Genomic DNA, 18,614 nt, shown 5'->3' with positions numbered 1-18,614 from the left:
TTTCCCATTGGATTACGAAAAGAGTAAGGCGGGGAAACCCCGGCGTATTTGAAATTTCCATTGGTCAATATTCGACCCACTCCGTAAAGAGATCCTCGGTTCGAGCTTTCTGATTGGCTCCAGGGAAGACGCGCCCGCCTCCGTGGGGCTGGGCGCTCCGGGATGGAGAAGACCGGGAGCTGCGGCTGCGGTTTCGGCTCACCTGGACGCTGGCCGCGGCAGGTGAGAGGCCTGGGCTGCGGGGCGGGCGGCGAGGACCGGGGCCCCGTACACCCAAGCCAGGCGCCCCATTCCTCTGCCTTGGTCGGAGCGGTCGGCGGCATCAGATCGGGGGCCTCGGTGTCTGCTTAGTCTGTAGTGGAGTGGTTTGTGTGAGGCAGTTCCGGTGAAGTCTTAAACGCGGGTGATTTTACCTTAGTTTTAACAATGCAAAAATGCATGCACACGTAAATCCAGCAAAAACACTCAGTGAGACTCTGCCTTGCAGAAGTTCTTGTTTAAATACGCAACACCGGGCGTAACAGGTATGTCCTGCAGCCTTATTTATTATTCTGATAGTTGGCTGTGGACTCGATGTCCGGGAATAATTCTTTCCTTTGTTAAAATTTTATGTAAACCTCCCTTTACCACACCATCAAACACATGGCCTTCCTCATAGTAGGCAAGCTCTTCACTACTGAGCGATGCACTCGGAGGCCACGTCAGTTTCTACCTTCAGTAGTGATAGCAATAAATGCTGGAGCCTAGAACGGGCCAGTGCTGAGTAGCTGTCTAGTCAAGGAGCTATTTGGCAGACAGACAGACACAGTCCTTTGGTATCAGTCTCCAGTGTTGCCTTATCTGACATGGGGAAACAGATTCATAACAGATTCATGGCAGTTTCAGTCTCTCTCTCTCTCTCTCTCTCTCTCTCTCTCTCTCTCTCTCTCTTCTATTTGAGAGTTTCTCTACATGGCCCTGGCTGTCCTAGAACTCACTCTGTAGTAGTCCAGGCTGGCTTCGAACCCAGAGATCTGCCTCCCAAACGCTGGGATTAAAGACATGTGTCACAAAGCCCAACCTTTCTGATGTGACTAATTAACATCTAGGCACCTTTGTTCCCCTCTCTCCTATTCCCTTTCAGGAGTCTCAGGAGCCATGTTGTCAGAAGTGCTGCTGATATCTGCTCCCGGGAAAGTCATTCTCCATGGAGAACATGCTGTGGTCCACGGCAAGGTAAAAAGTTCCCAGAGCCCTGAAGAATTGAGTATTACTTCTCTCTGACTTTGAATTTGAAGAAGGTAAAAGAAAGGCCCGAGGGGTGGACTGGGTGCCTCTCTCCAGCCAAACAAACCTTAAATTGCTAAAGGACTTCTGGCCACCCAGTACGATAGCAGAAAGATGGCGTATAAACCCTCACAAGTTGAGTGGAATCACCAAGGAAGTTCGTGTTAGGGAAAAGAGCTCAGAGGAGTGGACTCTGGGGTGTCCCAGTGTTGGGGAATTGGAGACAGGGTCTGGTAGAGATATTGAATACATGCATTATCTCATTTAATACTCGGGGCTAGCCCAGGGGTGCAACTTCGTAGTCTTCTGTCTTACAGGGAGGGAAACTGAGGCTTGGGAGAAAATTGGTGATGTGACCAAGCACGTTATACCTTCACAAGGCTGGGTGTGTGAGCCCGAGTGAGTCTGAGCTCAAAACTTATATTTTTTCCGTTCACTGCAACTGTTACTTTATGGTTTTGTCTGTGCATGTGTGTGTGTGCTCGCACGCATGTGTGCTGTGTGTAAGCTAGGAGATGAACTTAGGTACTTTTCCTCAAGAGGCACTGTTTGCCTCAGACTTTGAGGCAGTGCTCCTGGAATGGCGAGGCTAGACGGCCAGTGAACCCCAGTGACCCTCCCGCCTGCACCTCTGAAACATGGATGTTGTGCCCTTGGCTTACTGCTTCTGCCCTTTGTCCTATAGGTGGCCCTGGCGGTGGCCTTGAACTTGAGAACATTTCTACTGCTTCGACCACAGAGCAATGGGAAAGTGAGCCTCAATTTACCAAACATTGGTATTAAACAGGTCTGGGATGTAGCCGAGCTTCAACTGCTGGACACAAGTTTTCTCGGTTAGTACAAAGTGGGGAGCCAGGTGTGGTAAGAGCCTGGCCCCTAAAGAAAGTGGAGAGCTGTTGACGGGGGTAGTTACTTCAGGCTGTCTGTAAGGGATCCAGAGGACAGCTGTTCCAAGAGGTTTCTCTTCTGAACTCTGACCTCAAAAAACTCTGTGGACCAGGCTGTCCTGAAATGGACAGAGATCCGCCTGTGTCTGCCTCTCAAGTGCTGGGGTTAAAGGCGTGTACCCCTGTGCTCAGCTGGTCATCCTAAACTTGTGAAAACTTGTCCCTGCATTTCTGACTGTTGGGGGCACTTCATTCAGACCCATGCAGAGTGAAAACCTTACGCTGTGGTGTCCATTGCCCTTCTCGTTGCTATGACGAAGTCACTTAAGGAAGGGTGTGTTTGGGCTCTCCATCCTGCTCGTGGCAGGAGTGTGAAGCAGCAGGCCACATTGCCTCTGCAGTCAGGAAGCAGAGAGATGAGTGGATGGATGCTGGGCACAGCTCCATTTCTTTAAACCTCTCTAGAAACACCTTCATCCATGTGCCCAGAGGTGTGCTTTCTAGGTGACTCTAAATCCTGCCAATATTAGCTAATGTATTCCCAGTACCCGGGAGATGGAGGCCAGAGGGTCAGAAGTTCCAGAACAACTTCAGCTGTGTGGTAAATTCAAGGCCAGTCTGGGCTACACAAGACCACATCAAAGAAAACAAGATAAAAGAGAACAAAAGGTGTAAGTGTCACAGTTGTGAAATGGCACACATGCTAGTGTAAGCTGGTATACATGTGTAGGAGGGTCTGGGGAAGAGGCATCAGCCATCAACATTGCTTAGATCCTGGAGAAGGTGCTGTGACGAGAAGCCTTCAGTTTCTGCCTTTAGTCTATGGTCTGCTGAGCATAGGGCTGGGGCAGCCCAGCGACCGAGTGTACGCTTAGCATATGTGAGGCCCTGGGTTTAATCTCCAGCACCGCTAGAAATTATTTAAAAGGCCAAAGGAACTTAACGTTATTACCTGCAAGTCCAGTCAATACTAATGAAGCATTGCTAAAATTCCTTCCCGGGGAAACATGAACAACCCCCACCCTTCTCCTAAGTCCCAGCGGCAACCCAGGCACAGTTCCCCTAGAGCTCACCCTGGGGAACCAATGAGTTCCTTATTGAGTACAGGTCAGGGGTTACCTATTGGGGCGTGGGTGCCCCACCAAAAAAAATCTTCACCCGGCAGGATTGATGCCTCTCCTGAAGTCACATAGATGGAGCACCCCTCCCCATAGCCACGTGCAGCTGGGGCAGAGTTGCATACAGCTGGTGGTAAGGAGCCAGTAGCTGCCCAGGTGAGGGTCCTGTAACCTCCCTACACCTCTGTGAGGGGGTGCACAGTCAACAAACCCAGCTGGGATAATTGCTTTTGCAAGGGGGCACCGCTGAATTCCCCAAGATGGTGGTTGCCTGATTCAGAGGACAGTTAGGAATAACTCGAGGTGGTAGACACCTCATAGCTTCAGCTCCCCCAGTAGCAACCTGGGCATTCTGGCCAGTCAGGATTGACTTCGGGAGAGGGAATTCCTTGTTTCTGAAACAGCGTCGGGCCATACTATGCTTTTTTTTTCAGGGTGTCAGCACTGGCTTCCCATGCCCATAGCCCATGGCCCCTGTGCTGCTGCTGGGGGAGTGGGAAGAGTGGTGACTGCAGCCATTTGGGCTAGTTCCCATGTGTCAGCAGGGCCCCTGTCCCATGGCCTGGTCTGACCCCCGGGATGCTCCCTCTTCTCTGGCTCATGCCTCTACTCACTAGAAATATCATTTCTCGGCCAGGCCAGCCAAGGGAGAGTGAGAGCCCTCCTGGGACTACTTCCAGCCACCCCTGAGCCCTGCCACCTGCCACCAGAGATGGAGTGTGGTGACCGCTTTGGTCTGTGGCTCAGCAGTGGAGAGCTGGGCTTCATCCCCAGTAGACGGAAAGAAGGACGAGGGTGTCAATCTAGAGTGGGTCTTTCCTGTCTGTTGGGCCTTTGGAATTGGCTGGGGCTTTGTTCTTTTTTCTTTGTATAGGGTTCCTGGCCCTGCCTTTCTCCTGTAGAGGATTGGAACAGGCGGTGGGAACTGACAGTATTCCCACTGGTACCAATGGTGGGAACTGAGTATATTTTACAAGACGTTCCTTGGGTGACTCCTGCACCCTCCCCAGCTCCAAGCCTCTGGGACTTGCATCAGGCAGTTGCTAGGATGGAACGATCCCCTGAGGACCAGCAACTGCTTTTCTTAGTCAGTGTCTGAAGCAGCCACAGCCAGGCATGGTAGCTCATGACCGAGAACACACAGACCCACTGGCGAGTCTGGGCAAGTCTCTGCTGATGCCAGGCCCGGGAGCGAGGATGTGTGATCTGACTGGCAGTTGATGTGGAGACCCAGCAGGAGAAAGGGTTGGTGCCAGGGCTGTAAGACTGCCTCAGTAGGAGACCACAGGGTCTTCTTGGAGACTGGCTGCCACTGCTCCCTCCACATAGTAACAGACAGAGTGAACAGGAACTGAACATAGGTGTCAGGCCGTGAGCCGGGCATGGTCTCCACTGGCAGTCCCCAAAGCAGGTGATGCCATTCATCTGCATTTTATGAATATAACATGGAGGCTTGGAGGCTGCACTTCCATCATGGCTACAGAAAGGCCTACACAGGTCTCTACACTCCAAGATTGGTCTGTCTCCATCACAGAACTCTGCAATGCTGGTGTCTCCTTGACCTCTTGGTTTGGCCCTCCAGAATGTACCGTAAATCTATTCAGCATACATGTCCTGAGCCCTTAGTGGATGTCCTGAACTTTCCTAACAGCCACGCCCCGCTCTATTCCACCTGCTGACCCGAGACTGGGTGTGATCAGTGAAGTCGAGCTGGTCAGACTTGCTCAGCCTCGTGTGTGTGTGTGTGTGTGTGTGTACGCACACACTGAGGATGGAGCCCAGGACCTGGCACAGGCTAAGTGAGGGCCTTGCCCACATCCCCAGACCTTTTGCTAATTGTCTTTGAGAGAGAGGGAAGTCGTTGGGATTACTTTACTGCTCCCTTTGGTTTTGAAGGCTTGCACACAGCGTGCACTCAGATTATTAGTTCAGGACTCGCTCCAGGCCGGCAGCCATGCTGAGTCCTGAGTGTCTGGTCTTTATCTTCACAGTCAAGACCCACACCGAAGGCTGCCTACTGCCCAAACTGGAAGCAAACTGATACACCTGGCTAGTTGCTGGGACCCTGTTTGTCCCCTGCTGATCCCACTGTGTTCTGGGGTTTACAACACCTCTCAGCTGCCTGTTTGTTTGCTTGTGTGACAGAGCAAGGCGATGGCCCAGCACCCACCCCAGAGCAACTGGAGAAACTGAAGAAGGTGGCAGGCCTCCCTGGGGACTGTGTCAGCACTGAGGGCCTGGCAGTGCTCTCCTTTCTGTACCTGTACCTGACTATCTGCCGGAAGCAGAGGTGTGTTCATGATCTGTAGGAGTCCGCCCAGTCTCCCCTGGGAAGTGTTTTGGTTGCCACTGTTACTGGAGAATCCCTGTGCCTCGTGGGTCTCTAGGGATGATGGCCATAGGCTGTGCACACAGTGAGGCAGCGGTCCAGAAGAGAGGCTTCACCTGTTTATTCCTGGGGAAGCAGAGGCTCCGGAGTTAGATAGCCCGAAGACCATTCAGCCAGTTAGGCCATAGAGCTGAATGCACCCAGTTCACATGAACGCTGACATGCTGTCCCTGTACTGCGTTCTCTGCTGCTTGAGTTCAGGAGGACAAAGGCTTTGCTGCATTCTTGTTCCTCAGGGTGGCCTCTTTGTGGTGTGGCTGGAGAGGCACATGTGTGTCTCGTCTTGCTACAGTTAGCGGAGCGAAGCCTGAGTTCTCTTTTCAGAGAGACCTGGGAAGCTGGTGCCTCGAGCTTGGCAGTGCCACTGAGAGAGCAACACAGGCGCTCTGAAGGCTGGTGGCAGGCCTCTTGCCCTCATTTGAGATGCTTGCCCTCTCTGAGGCTCAGCTTCCCATCTGTGAAACGGTGCCTTGATAGCACCAGGCTCTGAGGGTAGTAAGGTTTAATCTGACGAAAGTGCGGAGCTCAGAGCCTGGCATGTGGCTTGATGCATCATTACCGTGCCCACTAACCATTTCCTCTGGCTGGATGTGGTGACACCAGTGCACAGGTAAACTGAGGCAAGAAGACTGCGCTGAGTCCTCATGTGCACGGGCTCCAGCATGACTTCCAGGATAGGCTGACAGCCTAGGCTTCATTGTGAGACCTTGTCTCACACAATGCAACAAGCACAGCACCAAGCAGAAGTAGGGATGTGGCCAGTTATTTACCTGGCATGCGTGAAGCCCTGGGTTCTGTCCCCATTGTCACATACAGCCCGGTGTGGTGGTGCACTCTGTAACCAGCACCTGCGAGGCAGAGGCTGGCTGGTCAAGCTCAGCGCCATCCTCATCTGCTTAGCAACTTTAAGTCAGCTAAGCTTCAAAAGACCCTTTCCAAAATGGCATGAGCTCACAGAGTAAATTCATTATTAATAATACGTATAATTTCCTCAAGAGTCAATAAGGTGGGTTAGGGGTGTAACTAAAGTGGTAACAAGGCCATTGCCAGGAAGGCACGCTGTACAGAGTAGTTTGTTGTTGTTGAGGCGTGCAGCCCTGGTTGGTCTGGGCCTCACTGTGTAGCCCAGGCTAGCCTGGAACGCACAGAGCTCCCTGCGTCTGGAGTGCTGAAGTTAAAGGTGTGTACCGCCTCACCGGTGTTACTGTTATACAAGGGGAGAGGCAGAGCATCAGATACTGGCCCCACCGCCAGGCCCTGTGCCGGGGACATTGCATAGGTGGCTGGCACTTGTACCTGACTTGGAGATTCTCGTCTTGGGTAGCACGCTTCCCTTCAGTGGGTCGGGGCAGAGCCTCCCACCTGCATATGGTGGGCGTGTGTATTTTGAAGTCGCACTCAGCATTGGCTGTCTACAAAGTGGGGACAGGACTCAGAAATAGGCTAACGCTGTCGGGCGTTACTTGAGGGAGGTCTGTGTGTGATGGTACGGCTGCCTCTTTTAATTGATCTGCAGCAGACTGGGGCCCGTGTCTGGTGGGAGAGGCCACCTGGGAACACAGGCAGCCACGGAGGGAGATGACGTGTGGATCCTCAGAGCCTAGCGATGGCCCTTGTGGGTGTTTTGGGGGAAGCGCCCACTGGAAACATTTGGTGACCTCTGGAAAGATGGGTGGGAGATGATGTGGCACAAGGCCGTGCCAGACAGACAGACAGCTGGCGCTGAGAGCCATGCCAGAAAGGAGCCCAGCTCTGTGTGTGTGTGTTTGGGGTGGGGGGGGTTAGTTCACAGTGATTGAAGTCTGGCACCTGTTTCCTGGTTGTCTGAGTCACCTTCAGTTGCCACTATTCATCAGTGGTCCAGGTGCTCAGCCAGCCACTCCCCCAATGTCCATTCCTGGGCCCAGGTTCTCATAGGCACTTCACACCTTCAGAGGAGTCATGCTTTGTGTCCCGGTGTGTTTCAGGACACTCCCGAGCCTGGACATTGTAGTGTGGTCCGAACTGCCCCCTGGGGCAGGCTTGGGCTCCAGTGCCGCCTACTCGGTGTGTTTGGTGGCTGCCCTCCTGACTGCCTGCGAGGAGATCGCCAACCCGCTCAAGGACAGGGGTGCTGTCGGCAGGTAATGACTGTCTTTGCCTCGTCCTTCCTGTGATGGAGTAGTGAGTAGCACTGTGGTACCTGTCTGAACCTTAGCTTCCCCCTGTGTGAAAGGGATAGCCCTGCCTTTCCTATAGGATTTTTAAACTCTGTCTGTCTCTGTCTCTCTCTCTCTGGGGGTGGGATGTAGGTCAGAGTACTCTTAGGTGTCAGTCCTTGCCTTTACCTTGAGTACTGGGTACTACACTGGGTACAGCAGCCTAGTTGGTGTGTGAGCTCCCAGAGTCCCGTTTCTGCTCACAGTGCTAGGATTACAGGTGTGTGTCACCTCCCAGTTTTACGTGAGGTCTGGGGTCAGCTCAGCTCCTCTTGCCTGTACAGCAAGCCTCTACCTGCTTGTGCCTTCTCTCCTTTGCTTTTCTTTCTTTCTTTTTATTTATGAAAGTATATTGCTACATAGCACAGGTTGATCTGTAACTCATAACCCTCTTGCACCAGCCTTCCAGATGCTGGGGTTACAGTGTGTGCCCTCACACCTAGCCAGCTCACCTCCTGCACCAGCCTTCCAGATGCTGGGGTTACACTGTATCCCCTCACACCTAGCCGGTTCACCTCCTGTGCCAGCCTTCCAGATGCTGGGGTTGGTTACAGTGTGTTCCCTCACACCTAGCCGGTTCACCTCCTGCACCAGCCTTCCAGATGCTGGGGTTACAGTGTGTCCCCTCACACCTAGCCGGTTCACCTCCTGTGCCAGCCTTCCAGATGCTGGGGTTGGTTACAGTGTGTCCCCTCACACCCAGCCAGCTCACCTCCTGCACCAGCCTTCCAGATGCTGGGGTTACAGTGTGTCCCCTCACACCCAGCCAGTTCACCTTTAGCCACCGGCACACACTACTGTGTGAGCTGCAAATCTGTGGTCCTTACCAGACCCCATGAGAGAAAACCCAGAGGCAGCAGCTGTCTCAGCAAGATGCTGGGTCGTTTTTGCATACACTCAGGAGCTGTGGTCCCAGTACCTGTTTTAGGCCCCTGTGCCCCAGGCATCATACAACAGTGTGGTGTGTTCTTCCACCTCATGGCATCTCTGTGAAGGGGGTACTGCTGTCTCTGCTTTCGCAGAGGAGAGAGGAGAAGGTATAGCTGGATGATTTGAGTAGTGGCTGGCGTCCGACCAGCCCTCAGCACCCCACACAGCTCTGCAAGGGAAAGGGAATTTCCAGAAAAGAGCCACACTGAGGCAGGGGTGGGGGGCTGCTCTTCCGGATTCTGGCTAGTGTTTGATCTGGTCACGTGCTGGCACTGAGCCCACCCACACTGTTCCACAGAAGGCTCCTCTGCTTTCAGGAGGTCCAGAGGTGAGTGGTGCCTACCAGAGACTCACAGTGGTGGTGTCTGTGTTCTGAGGTGGGGTCTCGCTGTGTGGGGCTGGCCTCACACTATTGCTGTTGTTGCCTTGGTCTCCCAAGCACACAGCTGCAGGGGTGCTGCCACGTTGGCCGCTGCCGAGCCACCCCTGCAGACCAAGCTCCAGTGGCCATCCAGGCCTGGGGTAGGGGCTGTCACTTGAGCAGAGGTTGTCACCATGTGTCCCATGTAGACACAAGGCCTGCCTCCAGCCATACCTGACCTGGGCCAGAGGAGAGCGAGGACAGTGGGGCTCGGAGAGGTCAGTCATCTCATCTAGTGAGAGCACAGCATGCTGGGAAGCCGAGGCCTGGGCCTCCCCTGCTGCGCCGTGTGGTTTCAGAGGAGGGGAAGGCAAGGCTCGGTGTCATCTTGAGCTGAGAGGACAACTCTTCAGTTCCTGTGCCCAAGCACATCAGCCCTGGGCTTGGGGTAGCCTGTGTTAGGAGCTCCTTCTGCTGTGTAAAGCGACCCTCACTCTGTGTGCCCAGGTGGCCTGACGAGGACCTGGAGTCGATTAACAAGTGGGCCTACGAGGGAGAGAGAGTGATCCACGGGAACCCCTCCGGCGTGGACAACGCTGTCAGCACCTGGGGTAGGTCTGTTTGTATCTTCACCCTTCCTGCGAGGCTTGCTGCTTTCGTAGGCGCCCTGACTCTTGGCTTAGGGTGATGAGGAGAAGAGCATGCTCTTGTTCAAGGGGAAGGGAAGGTCGCAGGGTTATGCCTCTCTCAAGGGTGGGCTCAGGCCCTGGGAAATAGTAAACCCCACTGATCTCTGTCGGGGAATCCAGGGGACTGTTGCTGTGGAGTTGGCAGACCACACAAGCAGCGTTCCATCCTTGCATGTTGCTTGCCTACAGGCCTGGCCTCTGAGCCCTGGGCCTTCACCTCACCACATGGGCAATGGCTAAGGAAGCCGGCAGCTCAGAAGGCCAAGGTCCCGAGGGCCTTTAATACCCTTTGGGTCCTCCACAGCTGAAGCTGGAACGGATGGGTGCGTCATTCAGCCTGGCATGTGGTGAGGCTACACTGACCTCACACTGTCCCAGAGTGCAGATCTGAGCCTTCCCTGTCATGATGGCTGCTGTCCCTCTCTTTAGGAGGAGCCCTGCGCTACCAGCAAGGGAAGATGTCATCCTTGAAGAGGTAACTCAGGCTTCGTGGCCAGGCCTAGCACAGCTGCTCCGCATGTCCAGGAAGAGCACTGTACCTTTGTGAAGTTGTGAGGGGCGGTTGTCCTTGTCCCCTTCCTTCTGTGGCCCTATCACATTGTGAGGCCTGGGGCACAGCAAGGCCTGCCTAGCCACTGTCTCTCCTCCCCGTGCCAACTCTTCATTATGATGAAAGGTGCAAGTGTTACTGCCCCTTCCTCTTGAAGCCCAGCTGGTTCCCAGACTCTGGCTGCCTGTCTGTCCATTCATTTAGTAAGCAGTGGGCACTGCCTTCCTTCTGATGGCGCATCCTGGGGCGTAGGAGCATAGGCATACCTCCCAGGCTGTTTCTAGGCGCGCTTGCTATGAGTGAGGGTGGGTGGATTGGGGTTTGACAGGTAAGTATGAAAACCCACACAGGACAAAGGGGTGTTATGGAGGCCCACAAGGCTTCTGTGGAATGGAGCCCGCAATGGGAGGCTCAGGCAAGACTCAGAGTGGAGGGCTTGGCTGCTTTACATGTCTGTGCCCCACTTGGTCAGGCTGAATGTTGGTTCACAGAGCTTTTGTTGTAAATGGAAAGGTTGGGGACGGATTGGATGGTGGCAAGTAGGAGCCCACTGGGGCTGAGGTGGGTCACGTGGTAGTTTATGTGTTGGGGAGGGTCACTGGTGCTCTCTTGCCATCTTCACCCTTGGTGCTTGTCTCAGATGGGCACCATGTCCTGGCACACTGCCCCAGCCAGCTGAGTCACTCCATTAGTGGCTCACAGTGCCACTCACGACCCCAGCCTCGCTTGTGCCTGTGGAGGGTTCTCTTCCAGCTTTGGCCTTGAGCCAGTCTGCGTGGGGCTTTTCAGCCTTGCTTCCGTCAGTATTAGGCTGGATCCTTCCTCGGGGTGCTGCTGTCTGTACCTCGCAGGGTGTTTAGCGCATGCCTGGCCTTTACACCCCTCAGCTGTGATGATCAAAAGTGTTCCTCAGTGGCAGCTGGTTGGACGGCAGGTGGGGTTTCCAGAGCCGCTGCTGAGCTAGCCCAGGGCAGAGGCCTGACCTCGGGCAGCTGCGGGGAGGGAGCGGCCTCCGGGAGAGCGGATGTGAGTGCAGAGGTCCCGTGGCTGTGCAGAACGGCGGTGTGGAGACCAGGGTACTAATGGTGTGCGCACTGGGGAAGGGAAAGATGGGATGACCTGGATCAGGGGAGGCCGGGCCCAGACCACACACACACTTCCAGAGCAGTCCTGAGTGTTGACCCTTGGACACGATAGGTTTTGTGAGGACTGGCAGCAAGCCTTTAGCAGAGAATGTGGGTGAAGGTGAAGATGGGATTCCCAAGTTCCCCAACCCCAAGTCCTTCATCCTACTGCTAGCTTAACAGGAAGGCTTCTCCCCAAAGCCAAAAGGGCATCTTTCTGTACACAGCCACTTATTGGTGGTGTGGTTCCAGGTCCAGCCTCCCTGTACACTGCCTTTTTGAGTGACAGGCGTTCTGCTCATCTTAGGAAGCTTAGAAAAGACAAGCACAATCCTCCACCCCGAGTTTCTGGGTGTTGAGCTAGTAGGACAGCGGCCTCTCCGCTACTGGACCTTAGTTTTGAACTAAAGAGGGTGAATAAAGATGTGGGTGCCACAGCCTGCAGCTGTCTCGCAGAGGCGCATCCAAGTTCTCTGCCTCCGTCCCCCCCCCAGCTCTCTGAAGGGCAGAGTGGATGGCCAGCAAGAGCGGCTGGTTCCTCCAGAGGCCGCTCGCACAAGGACACTCAGGACTGCACAGCTTCCCTAAGGCCGCAGCCACTGGGCTGCTCTCTCCTCCACAGCAGCTGGGGCCCTGAGTCCTGTGGCCGCAGCAGGCGTCCTGCCCGGATTGTTGCTCTGGGCACTGTAGAAGTGGTTCATGGGTGCCTCTGCAGTCCTGTCTGCTTGCTCCCTCCCACAGGGACCACTACAGGTTTGTGAGAGAAGAACAAGCAACCCTAAGCTAGAAATCTAAACTCAAACATGGTGCCCCAAAGTTTTTGGATTGCAGAACATTTCAGGTTTAGATTAAGGACAGTCAGCAAGTGACACCCATGTAGGTAGTCCTGAATTCCTAGAACCTTAAGACCTGGAACGTTCCTGCAGAAGGATGTTTGTCTCCCACTTGAGTCCCTCTTCATCCCGACCTAAGCTTCAAGGTTGGGCACCACTGAGCCTCCACCCCTTCCCGCACTCTGCCATAGCTACTTTGAACCCAGTGAGGGCTTATGACCTCATTGTCCAGGCTCAGCAGATGCTGTTCTGCCCCAGCCTCTTACCCTAGTGGTCTTTATCCCTCATGGATGGCAAAGCCTTGGAGGATCTCTTTCCTCCCCTCTGCCTGCTAGTCCCTAGACTAAGCTGGGGTCCCCCATGTGCTATCCTTATGACATACCTTCCTGGGCCTCCACTTCTGTACCAGGATGGGGTAGAGTCCCGGGCCTGGTTCTTCCATCCTGCCTTTTTTCTCACTGCAGGCTCCCGGCCCTGCAGATCCTGCTCACTAACACCAAGGTCCCGCGAAGTACCAAGGCTCTCGTGGCTGGCGTCAGAAGCAAGCTAATCAAGGTGCTCCTGGGTGGAGGAGTGCTGTGGGTGTTGGGGACAGGGGACTCTGAGGAGGAGAATCTGTGGACAGAAAGGAATGTGCTGACTGCCAGACCAGAGTCAGGACCGAGAGTTTTGGAGCCGGCCTGCTCCTTTAGTAACTGGCTTTGTGGCAAGGGTCCCCAGCAGATGGCAGGGCAGCAGCAGGACAAAGGCCAGGCCAGAGGAGACTTCCCGAGGCTGGTGTAGATGGTGCCCCACTACTACAGCAGGGCACTCCTCTATCCTTAGACTTCGTGTTCTACCCTTCCTTCCCTCCAGTTTCCTGAGATCGTGGCCCCGCTCCTGACCTCCATTGATGCCATATCCCTGGAGTGTGAGCGCGTGCTCGGAGAGATGGTGGCAGCTCCAGCGCCAGAACACTACCTTGTTCTAGAAGTAAGTCCACCACTGGCCAGCTCCTCACCTTGCTGCTGGCCCAGGGCTGGACCCTGAGAATGTGTGTGCCCATATGTGTAGACATGTCTTAACCTGGAAGCCTGGCCCTTGGGCAGGTGAGGTCACAGGGTTAAGAAGCAGCTCACATGAACAGACACTTCATCTTGCTGACCCCATTCCCTATTTGTCCTGGGGAGATGCCGACCTTCATGGTTCCCGCTCTGTGCTGGCTATGGGTGTCCACTCAACAGCCACGTGCTGCTCCTGGTCAGGTGGGTTCTGAAGTTGTTCTGTGGTCCTCTAACCATGGCCAGCACCATTCATGCAATTCTAGTATAGCACAGAAATCCCACAATCAGCATTTGAGCAGGCCAGTGTCTGAATTCTCTTTCATTCACGGCCTGCTGGTAGCCTCACTGGGGTGTCACAAGCTTGTTACAGTTCTAGGGTCTCCTGTTCCCAGTGCCCATGTGCCACCAGCTCAGAGAGCCAAGGGCTGCCTCTCAGATATGGGCCAGCTGGTCTGGTAAATCAGGCTGATGGTAAAATGCCATCTGGCCTCCCTTGGAGTACTAGGGCTCAGCAGTCCCTGGCTGAAGTAGCCTAGCAGCGGCAGGTCGTAGGAAGGTGCAGGCAGGGTCCTGCTCTGCTTGGCCTACCTGTTGCCCCCTCTGTCGCTCCTGGCATTCCAGTGTGCAGCCTCTCGCCTCTCGTGCTCCTTGCAGCTACCTTCGTCTCCATTTTACAGACTTAAAAGCTAAGGTCCAAAACGGCTGACTTCCTCCTGTGTTATCAAGCTAGTGGGTAGCAGAGCCAGAACCCTAATTAATGCCTGTGTATGCCTCCACTCAGCAGATTTTATTTTGATTTTTTTGAGACAGGATCACTATGTAGCCCTGACTGGCCTGGAATTCACTATATGGACCAGGATAGCCTCAGGCTCATACATGACCTACATTGTGCACCATCACGCCTAGAATCACCGAGCGCTTTACTGAGCACCTACTGTGTGCTGGGCACAAGGTCTCCGTATAACCTGGAGCCTCTGACCTTATTTCCCAGACACCCCTTCTGCGGTCCCCAAGCCTTGCTTCCCCTGCTTCCCCAGCTCTTGCTTCCTTCCATGTTCAGGATCTCAGATCTGAGCTGAAAAGAGATGAGAGGCGCTCGCCAGGGTGCTGGGGAGCAGCACACCCATTACAGTGTGGGTATTTTTGGCTGCCACAGCCGCTGAAGTGCGCAGCTCTGTTCTTAGACAGCTGCGCACGTGAACCAGCGAGCTATTCTCTCATGACACACTCCGTCATCTGATCCTTGACAGATTTGGATCAGAATGTGACAGGTGTCTGGAACCTGCCTTGACAACATGACACCTGGAGCTAGGCTTCTCCATACGCAGCCTGCCCGGGCTGCCACCAGGCCACACTGTCTGCTTGTCAGAATGCTTGGAGTGTGGGGTGGGCCTGAGAGCAAGAGCACCTGGCAGACCCTGGCAGAGCTGCCTCGGTGCTGGTCAGCCCTCAGTGCACAGGCATCCTGAGCTCCGTGCTCGGAGCAGAGCGCCGCACAGCACAAGGCCCACCAGATCCCCTGAATAAGAGGAAGCATTGGTAATGCCACGGGCACTCTTGCAAGCAGAAGCCCTCCTGGCACTGACTCACTCCTACTAGATGGGTGGTCCCAGCCAGGTTTTTTGCCCCTGGCCCTCAGCGCCCCCCTTTATAAAATGGGATGATAGTAACACACACTGATGGCAGAATGTTTGCATAACATAGGCTTTGTGCGAAAGTCCTTCCCTTCACACAACCAGGAGGCAGGCAGACCTCACACCATCTGTTTCCACGGGAGAAACACTCTAGCAAAGGACCCTGCCTCAGGGCTGAGAAGAGCAGAGCCCAGCCTCACCGCAGCTTGCCTGGGTCCCAGTCACAGGAGGGAGTGTAGAGCCTGGCTGGGTGTGCCTCTCTAGTGTGCAGTCTGCACCCATCATCCAGTCAAAGGCAAGCAGGGGCTGCCTTCAGCGTCTACCCCACGCTCCTTGTTGGTTGGCGAGCAGCAGTTTTATTGCACATAACTGAAGAAACCTAGACAAATATTTAGCTGTTTCCTCACTTGCGACCTTGCTGGAGTGACAGCCAGCTCAGGAGGCAGCAGTAGGGTGGCATATTGTTCGAGACATTTTCTCTCACAAATGGCAAGTCTGTCCCCACTAGCCTTTAGCGGAAATGGAACTGTCTCCTAAGTGAGGGACCAGTGGTAATGGCTTCAAGCCTAACTTGATCCAGAGATTGAAGCTGGGTGGTTAGGAATCTGTCATGTGATCTGTGACCAAATGGAAGGTGGACAGGTTAGGGGGCCAGTGTCTGAAGTCAGCTAGTTTTAGCTGTCCAGTGATGGGTACCCTCTCCCTGCTTGAACAGCTTACGTGCCTACCCCATACAGTCATGAGGGACAGGTTCATCCATGGCGGGAGGATGAACTTGGTTCTGTTCATCCAAGTCCCACATAGAGAATGTGAGCTATCCCACCCACATCAGCAGCTGCCAGGTGACCAGGAGACGTGGGCAGGGACAGAGGGTTTGCCTCAGGTGGCTCAGAAAGGAACAGATGGCATCTTCTCCAGGAGCTGATGGACATGAACCAGCATCACCTGAATGCCCTGGGTGTGGGCCACGCCTCCCTGGACCAGCTCTGCCAGGTCACAGCAGCACACGGACTGCACAGCAAACTGACAGGAGCAGGTGGCGGCGGCTGTGGCATCACCCTCCTGAAGCCAGGTACGGGGCTGGGGAGCTGGTTGCTAACATGGACTGTGGTGGAAGACCCGCTGGAGGGCTCCCTAGAAAAGCTGGCTTGAGCTCTGCTTTGTGACCCTGGGCAAGTTAATTAGCCTCGCTGTCTCTTTGTCTACTCAGGGAAAGCAGGGATGGCTGCAGGTAGGCTCCCTGCAGGAGGAGCCTGTGGCTGAAAAGTTCATCCGCCCCAAAGCTGCTCCTGCCGCCTCCTGCCGCAGCTTCAGAAATAGCCAGGGCTGGTTCCCATCCCCTACCTCCTGGCCCACTCTTGTTTGCTGTGAAACAGAGATGGGGGTGACCCTAGTGGCAGAGCGGAATAGCCATGCTTAGCCTTTTGGGGAAAGACCCAGTAATAGACTTGAAGAGAGGCCCAGGCCACCCAGCATGCAGGGAATTCTTGCTGCAGGCATCCGGTAGTTGTCCAGTGATAACACTCACCTCTACCCTCTCTGGCCTGCTTGCCTTCCTCCTCTTTCTCATCCCTCTGTCTCCTCACTTTGTACAGCCCACCAGGGTTCCCAAAGCCCCTTGCTCTTGGTAGTAGTGGCTTCTGGCTTTAAGGAGTGTGGGGAGCCTTCCTCTAGGAGATCCCGCGTGGTAGCTACTGGTCCAAGACCAATGCCGGTTAGCAGTGAATGCTGTAAGAGCATGCCCAGTCTACCAGGTACTGGCCAAGCACTCTGGGAGTGAGGGTCTGGCTAGTGTCAGCTCCGTTCCCAGATAGGGAAACTGAGGCTCATGTGGGGATTAAGCCTGAAGCCTAATGACCATCTGATGCCTGGCAAGCCTGGGTCCAGGTGATTAGAGCCCGTTGAGGAAGGTTTGGGACTGGGCACATGGCTCATAGGTGCCACAGAGATCCTCTGAGGCTGTAAGACATACAGCAGGGGGACCCTCCCCAGGGTGGGAGTGTCTGCCGAGTGCCATCCGTCAGAGCTGACAGCCTTCCCTCTTCAGGTCTAGAGAAAGCCAAAGTGGAGGCTGCCAAGCAGGCCCTGACCAGCTGTGGGTTTGACTGCTGGGAGACCAGCATTGGAGCACCTGGGGTCTCCATGCACTCAGCTGCCTCCGTAGACAACCCTGTCCGCCAAGCCCTGGGCCTCTGAGGTGATGTGGCCCTGAGTCCTGCTGAGAAGCCTCTCACTGGAGTCTTCTGGGACTGGAGCTGGCCTCTGTGCTGGCCGCACACCTTTCCTGCTGGTAGCGCCTTCTGGACTCTGAGAGATGCCTCCCCAGTGTCCCGGCTGTACCCTGGCATTTCTGGAGCCAAACGGGCATCAATTGTGGGGTCTCCTGAGATGGCAGCCTTCACCTTGAAGCTCTTGGGTGCATCTGCCTGGGCCTGGCCTCCATCTGCCTCACTCAAACTCTGGCTCTTAGCCATGCACAACTCTGTCCTGCCGTTGAAGGCTCCTTAGGAACGGCCTGGTCAGTGGCTTCTGTCTGCTGTCCTCACGCAGGGATCGTCAGCCTCGTGAACTCGCGGGAAAGCTGCCTGTGGGGAAAATAGATTGCGCAGGCCCTGCGGGAAGGCAGGGCTGGTGTCCTCTGCGCCTTCCTCCTCCTCCCTTCTCCAGTGTTCCCTCATCCCTCCCTCCCTCCCTCCTTTCTTCCCTCCCTCCTTCCCTCTCTCCCTCCCTCCCTTTGGGAGTTCTGAGGCAAAAGGAAATAAGACTCCCCTCACTTTACAGTGTAGCTTTGAGAGGGAGTTTTTCTAGGTAGCACTTGCTGAATGGGGACAAGGACATCTGTCCCAGTCACAGCACAGAGCTGGGCTGCCATTAGCACCCACCAGTGCACACAGCTCTAAAACCTTGGACATCTTTTTTTTTTCCTGGCTGAGGGGGGTAGATTGTTTTTGTTTTGTTTTGTTTGTCGAGACAGGGTTTCTTTCTCTTTGAAGCCTGTCCTAAAACTCACTCTGTAGACCAGGCTAGCCTCGAACTCATAGAGATCCGTCTGCCTCCCTGAGTGCTGGAATTAAAGGCATGCGGCCACCACTTCCTGGCCCTCCCTTTCTTCTGATGTCCACTGTCTAGGTGGAGGGAAGGGCGTTCCCTCGTACTCCTGGAATGGCAGCGTCCACCTCACCCACAGAACCCCTGGGAGCCGGGGCCACAGTAAAGATGGGCTGGACTAAACTGTTTCCCATGACTCGCTGTGTGTTTGCCCTCCGCCGCTAGGGGGCAGCTGAAACCTTTCCCAGCACCCTCGGGAGGAGGGTAGGTGGAAGCTGGGCTGGGGTACACCACCAGGAGGTCACTGCAGACTTCGTGGCAGGTCTGTGCCCCTGCCCTTTGGAAACAAGTAATACATGAAGCAATAATATTCATCTGGGCACTCGCCAGCCAGCCCGTGCCTAACTTCACAACATAATCAGCAATCTCATGCTCATTTTACAAACCAAGGAGCCAGAGCTCAGAGATTTGGGGTAATTGTCTGAAGCCACGAAGCTGCTCAGCCTCAGAGGGCATTTGACTCCAAAGCCAGCAAACCTGCTCT

The 18,614-nt window shown here is 54.7% G+C and overlaps 1 protein-coding gene across 1 annotated transcript; it reads left to right on the top strand.

Annotated features, from left to right (window-relative positions):
• Nucleotides 1-93: 93 nt before the first annotated feature.
• On the top strand, nucleotides 94-18,258 carry Mvk (mevalonate kinase). The gene is made up of 11 exons (XM_038345199.1): nucleotides 94-222; nucleotides 1,124-1,215; nucleotides 1,952-2,099; nucleotides 5,417-5,561; nucleotides 7,628-7,783; nucleotides 9,657-9,760; nucleotides 10,268-10,313; nucleotides 12,810-12,900; nucleotides 13,201-13,317; nucleotides 15,941-16,094; nucleotides 17,070-18,258. The coding sequence occupies exons 2-11, from the start codon at nucleotides 1,138-1,140 to the stop codon at nucleotides 17,216-17,218; spliced, it is 1,188 nt and encodes a 395-aa protein (XP_038201127.1). The 5' UTR covers nucleotides 94-222; nucleotides 1,124-1,137; the 3' UTR covers nucleotides 17,219-18,258.
• Nucleotides 18,259-18,614: the final 356 nt, after the last annotated feature.

This window comes from Arvicola amphibius, chromosome 10 (genome assembly GCF_903992535.2).
Source record: "Arvicola amphibius chromosome 10, mArvAmp1.2, whole genome shotgun sequence".
In the NCBI taxonomy this organism is placed as follows: Eukaryota; Metazoa; Chordata; class Mammalia; order Rodentia; family Cricetidae; genus Arvicola; species Arvicola amphibius.
The sequence above is the reverse complement of the archived record's forward strand: the minus strand, read 5'-3'. Positions and strand labels throughout refer to the sequence as shown.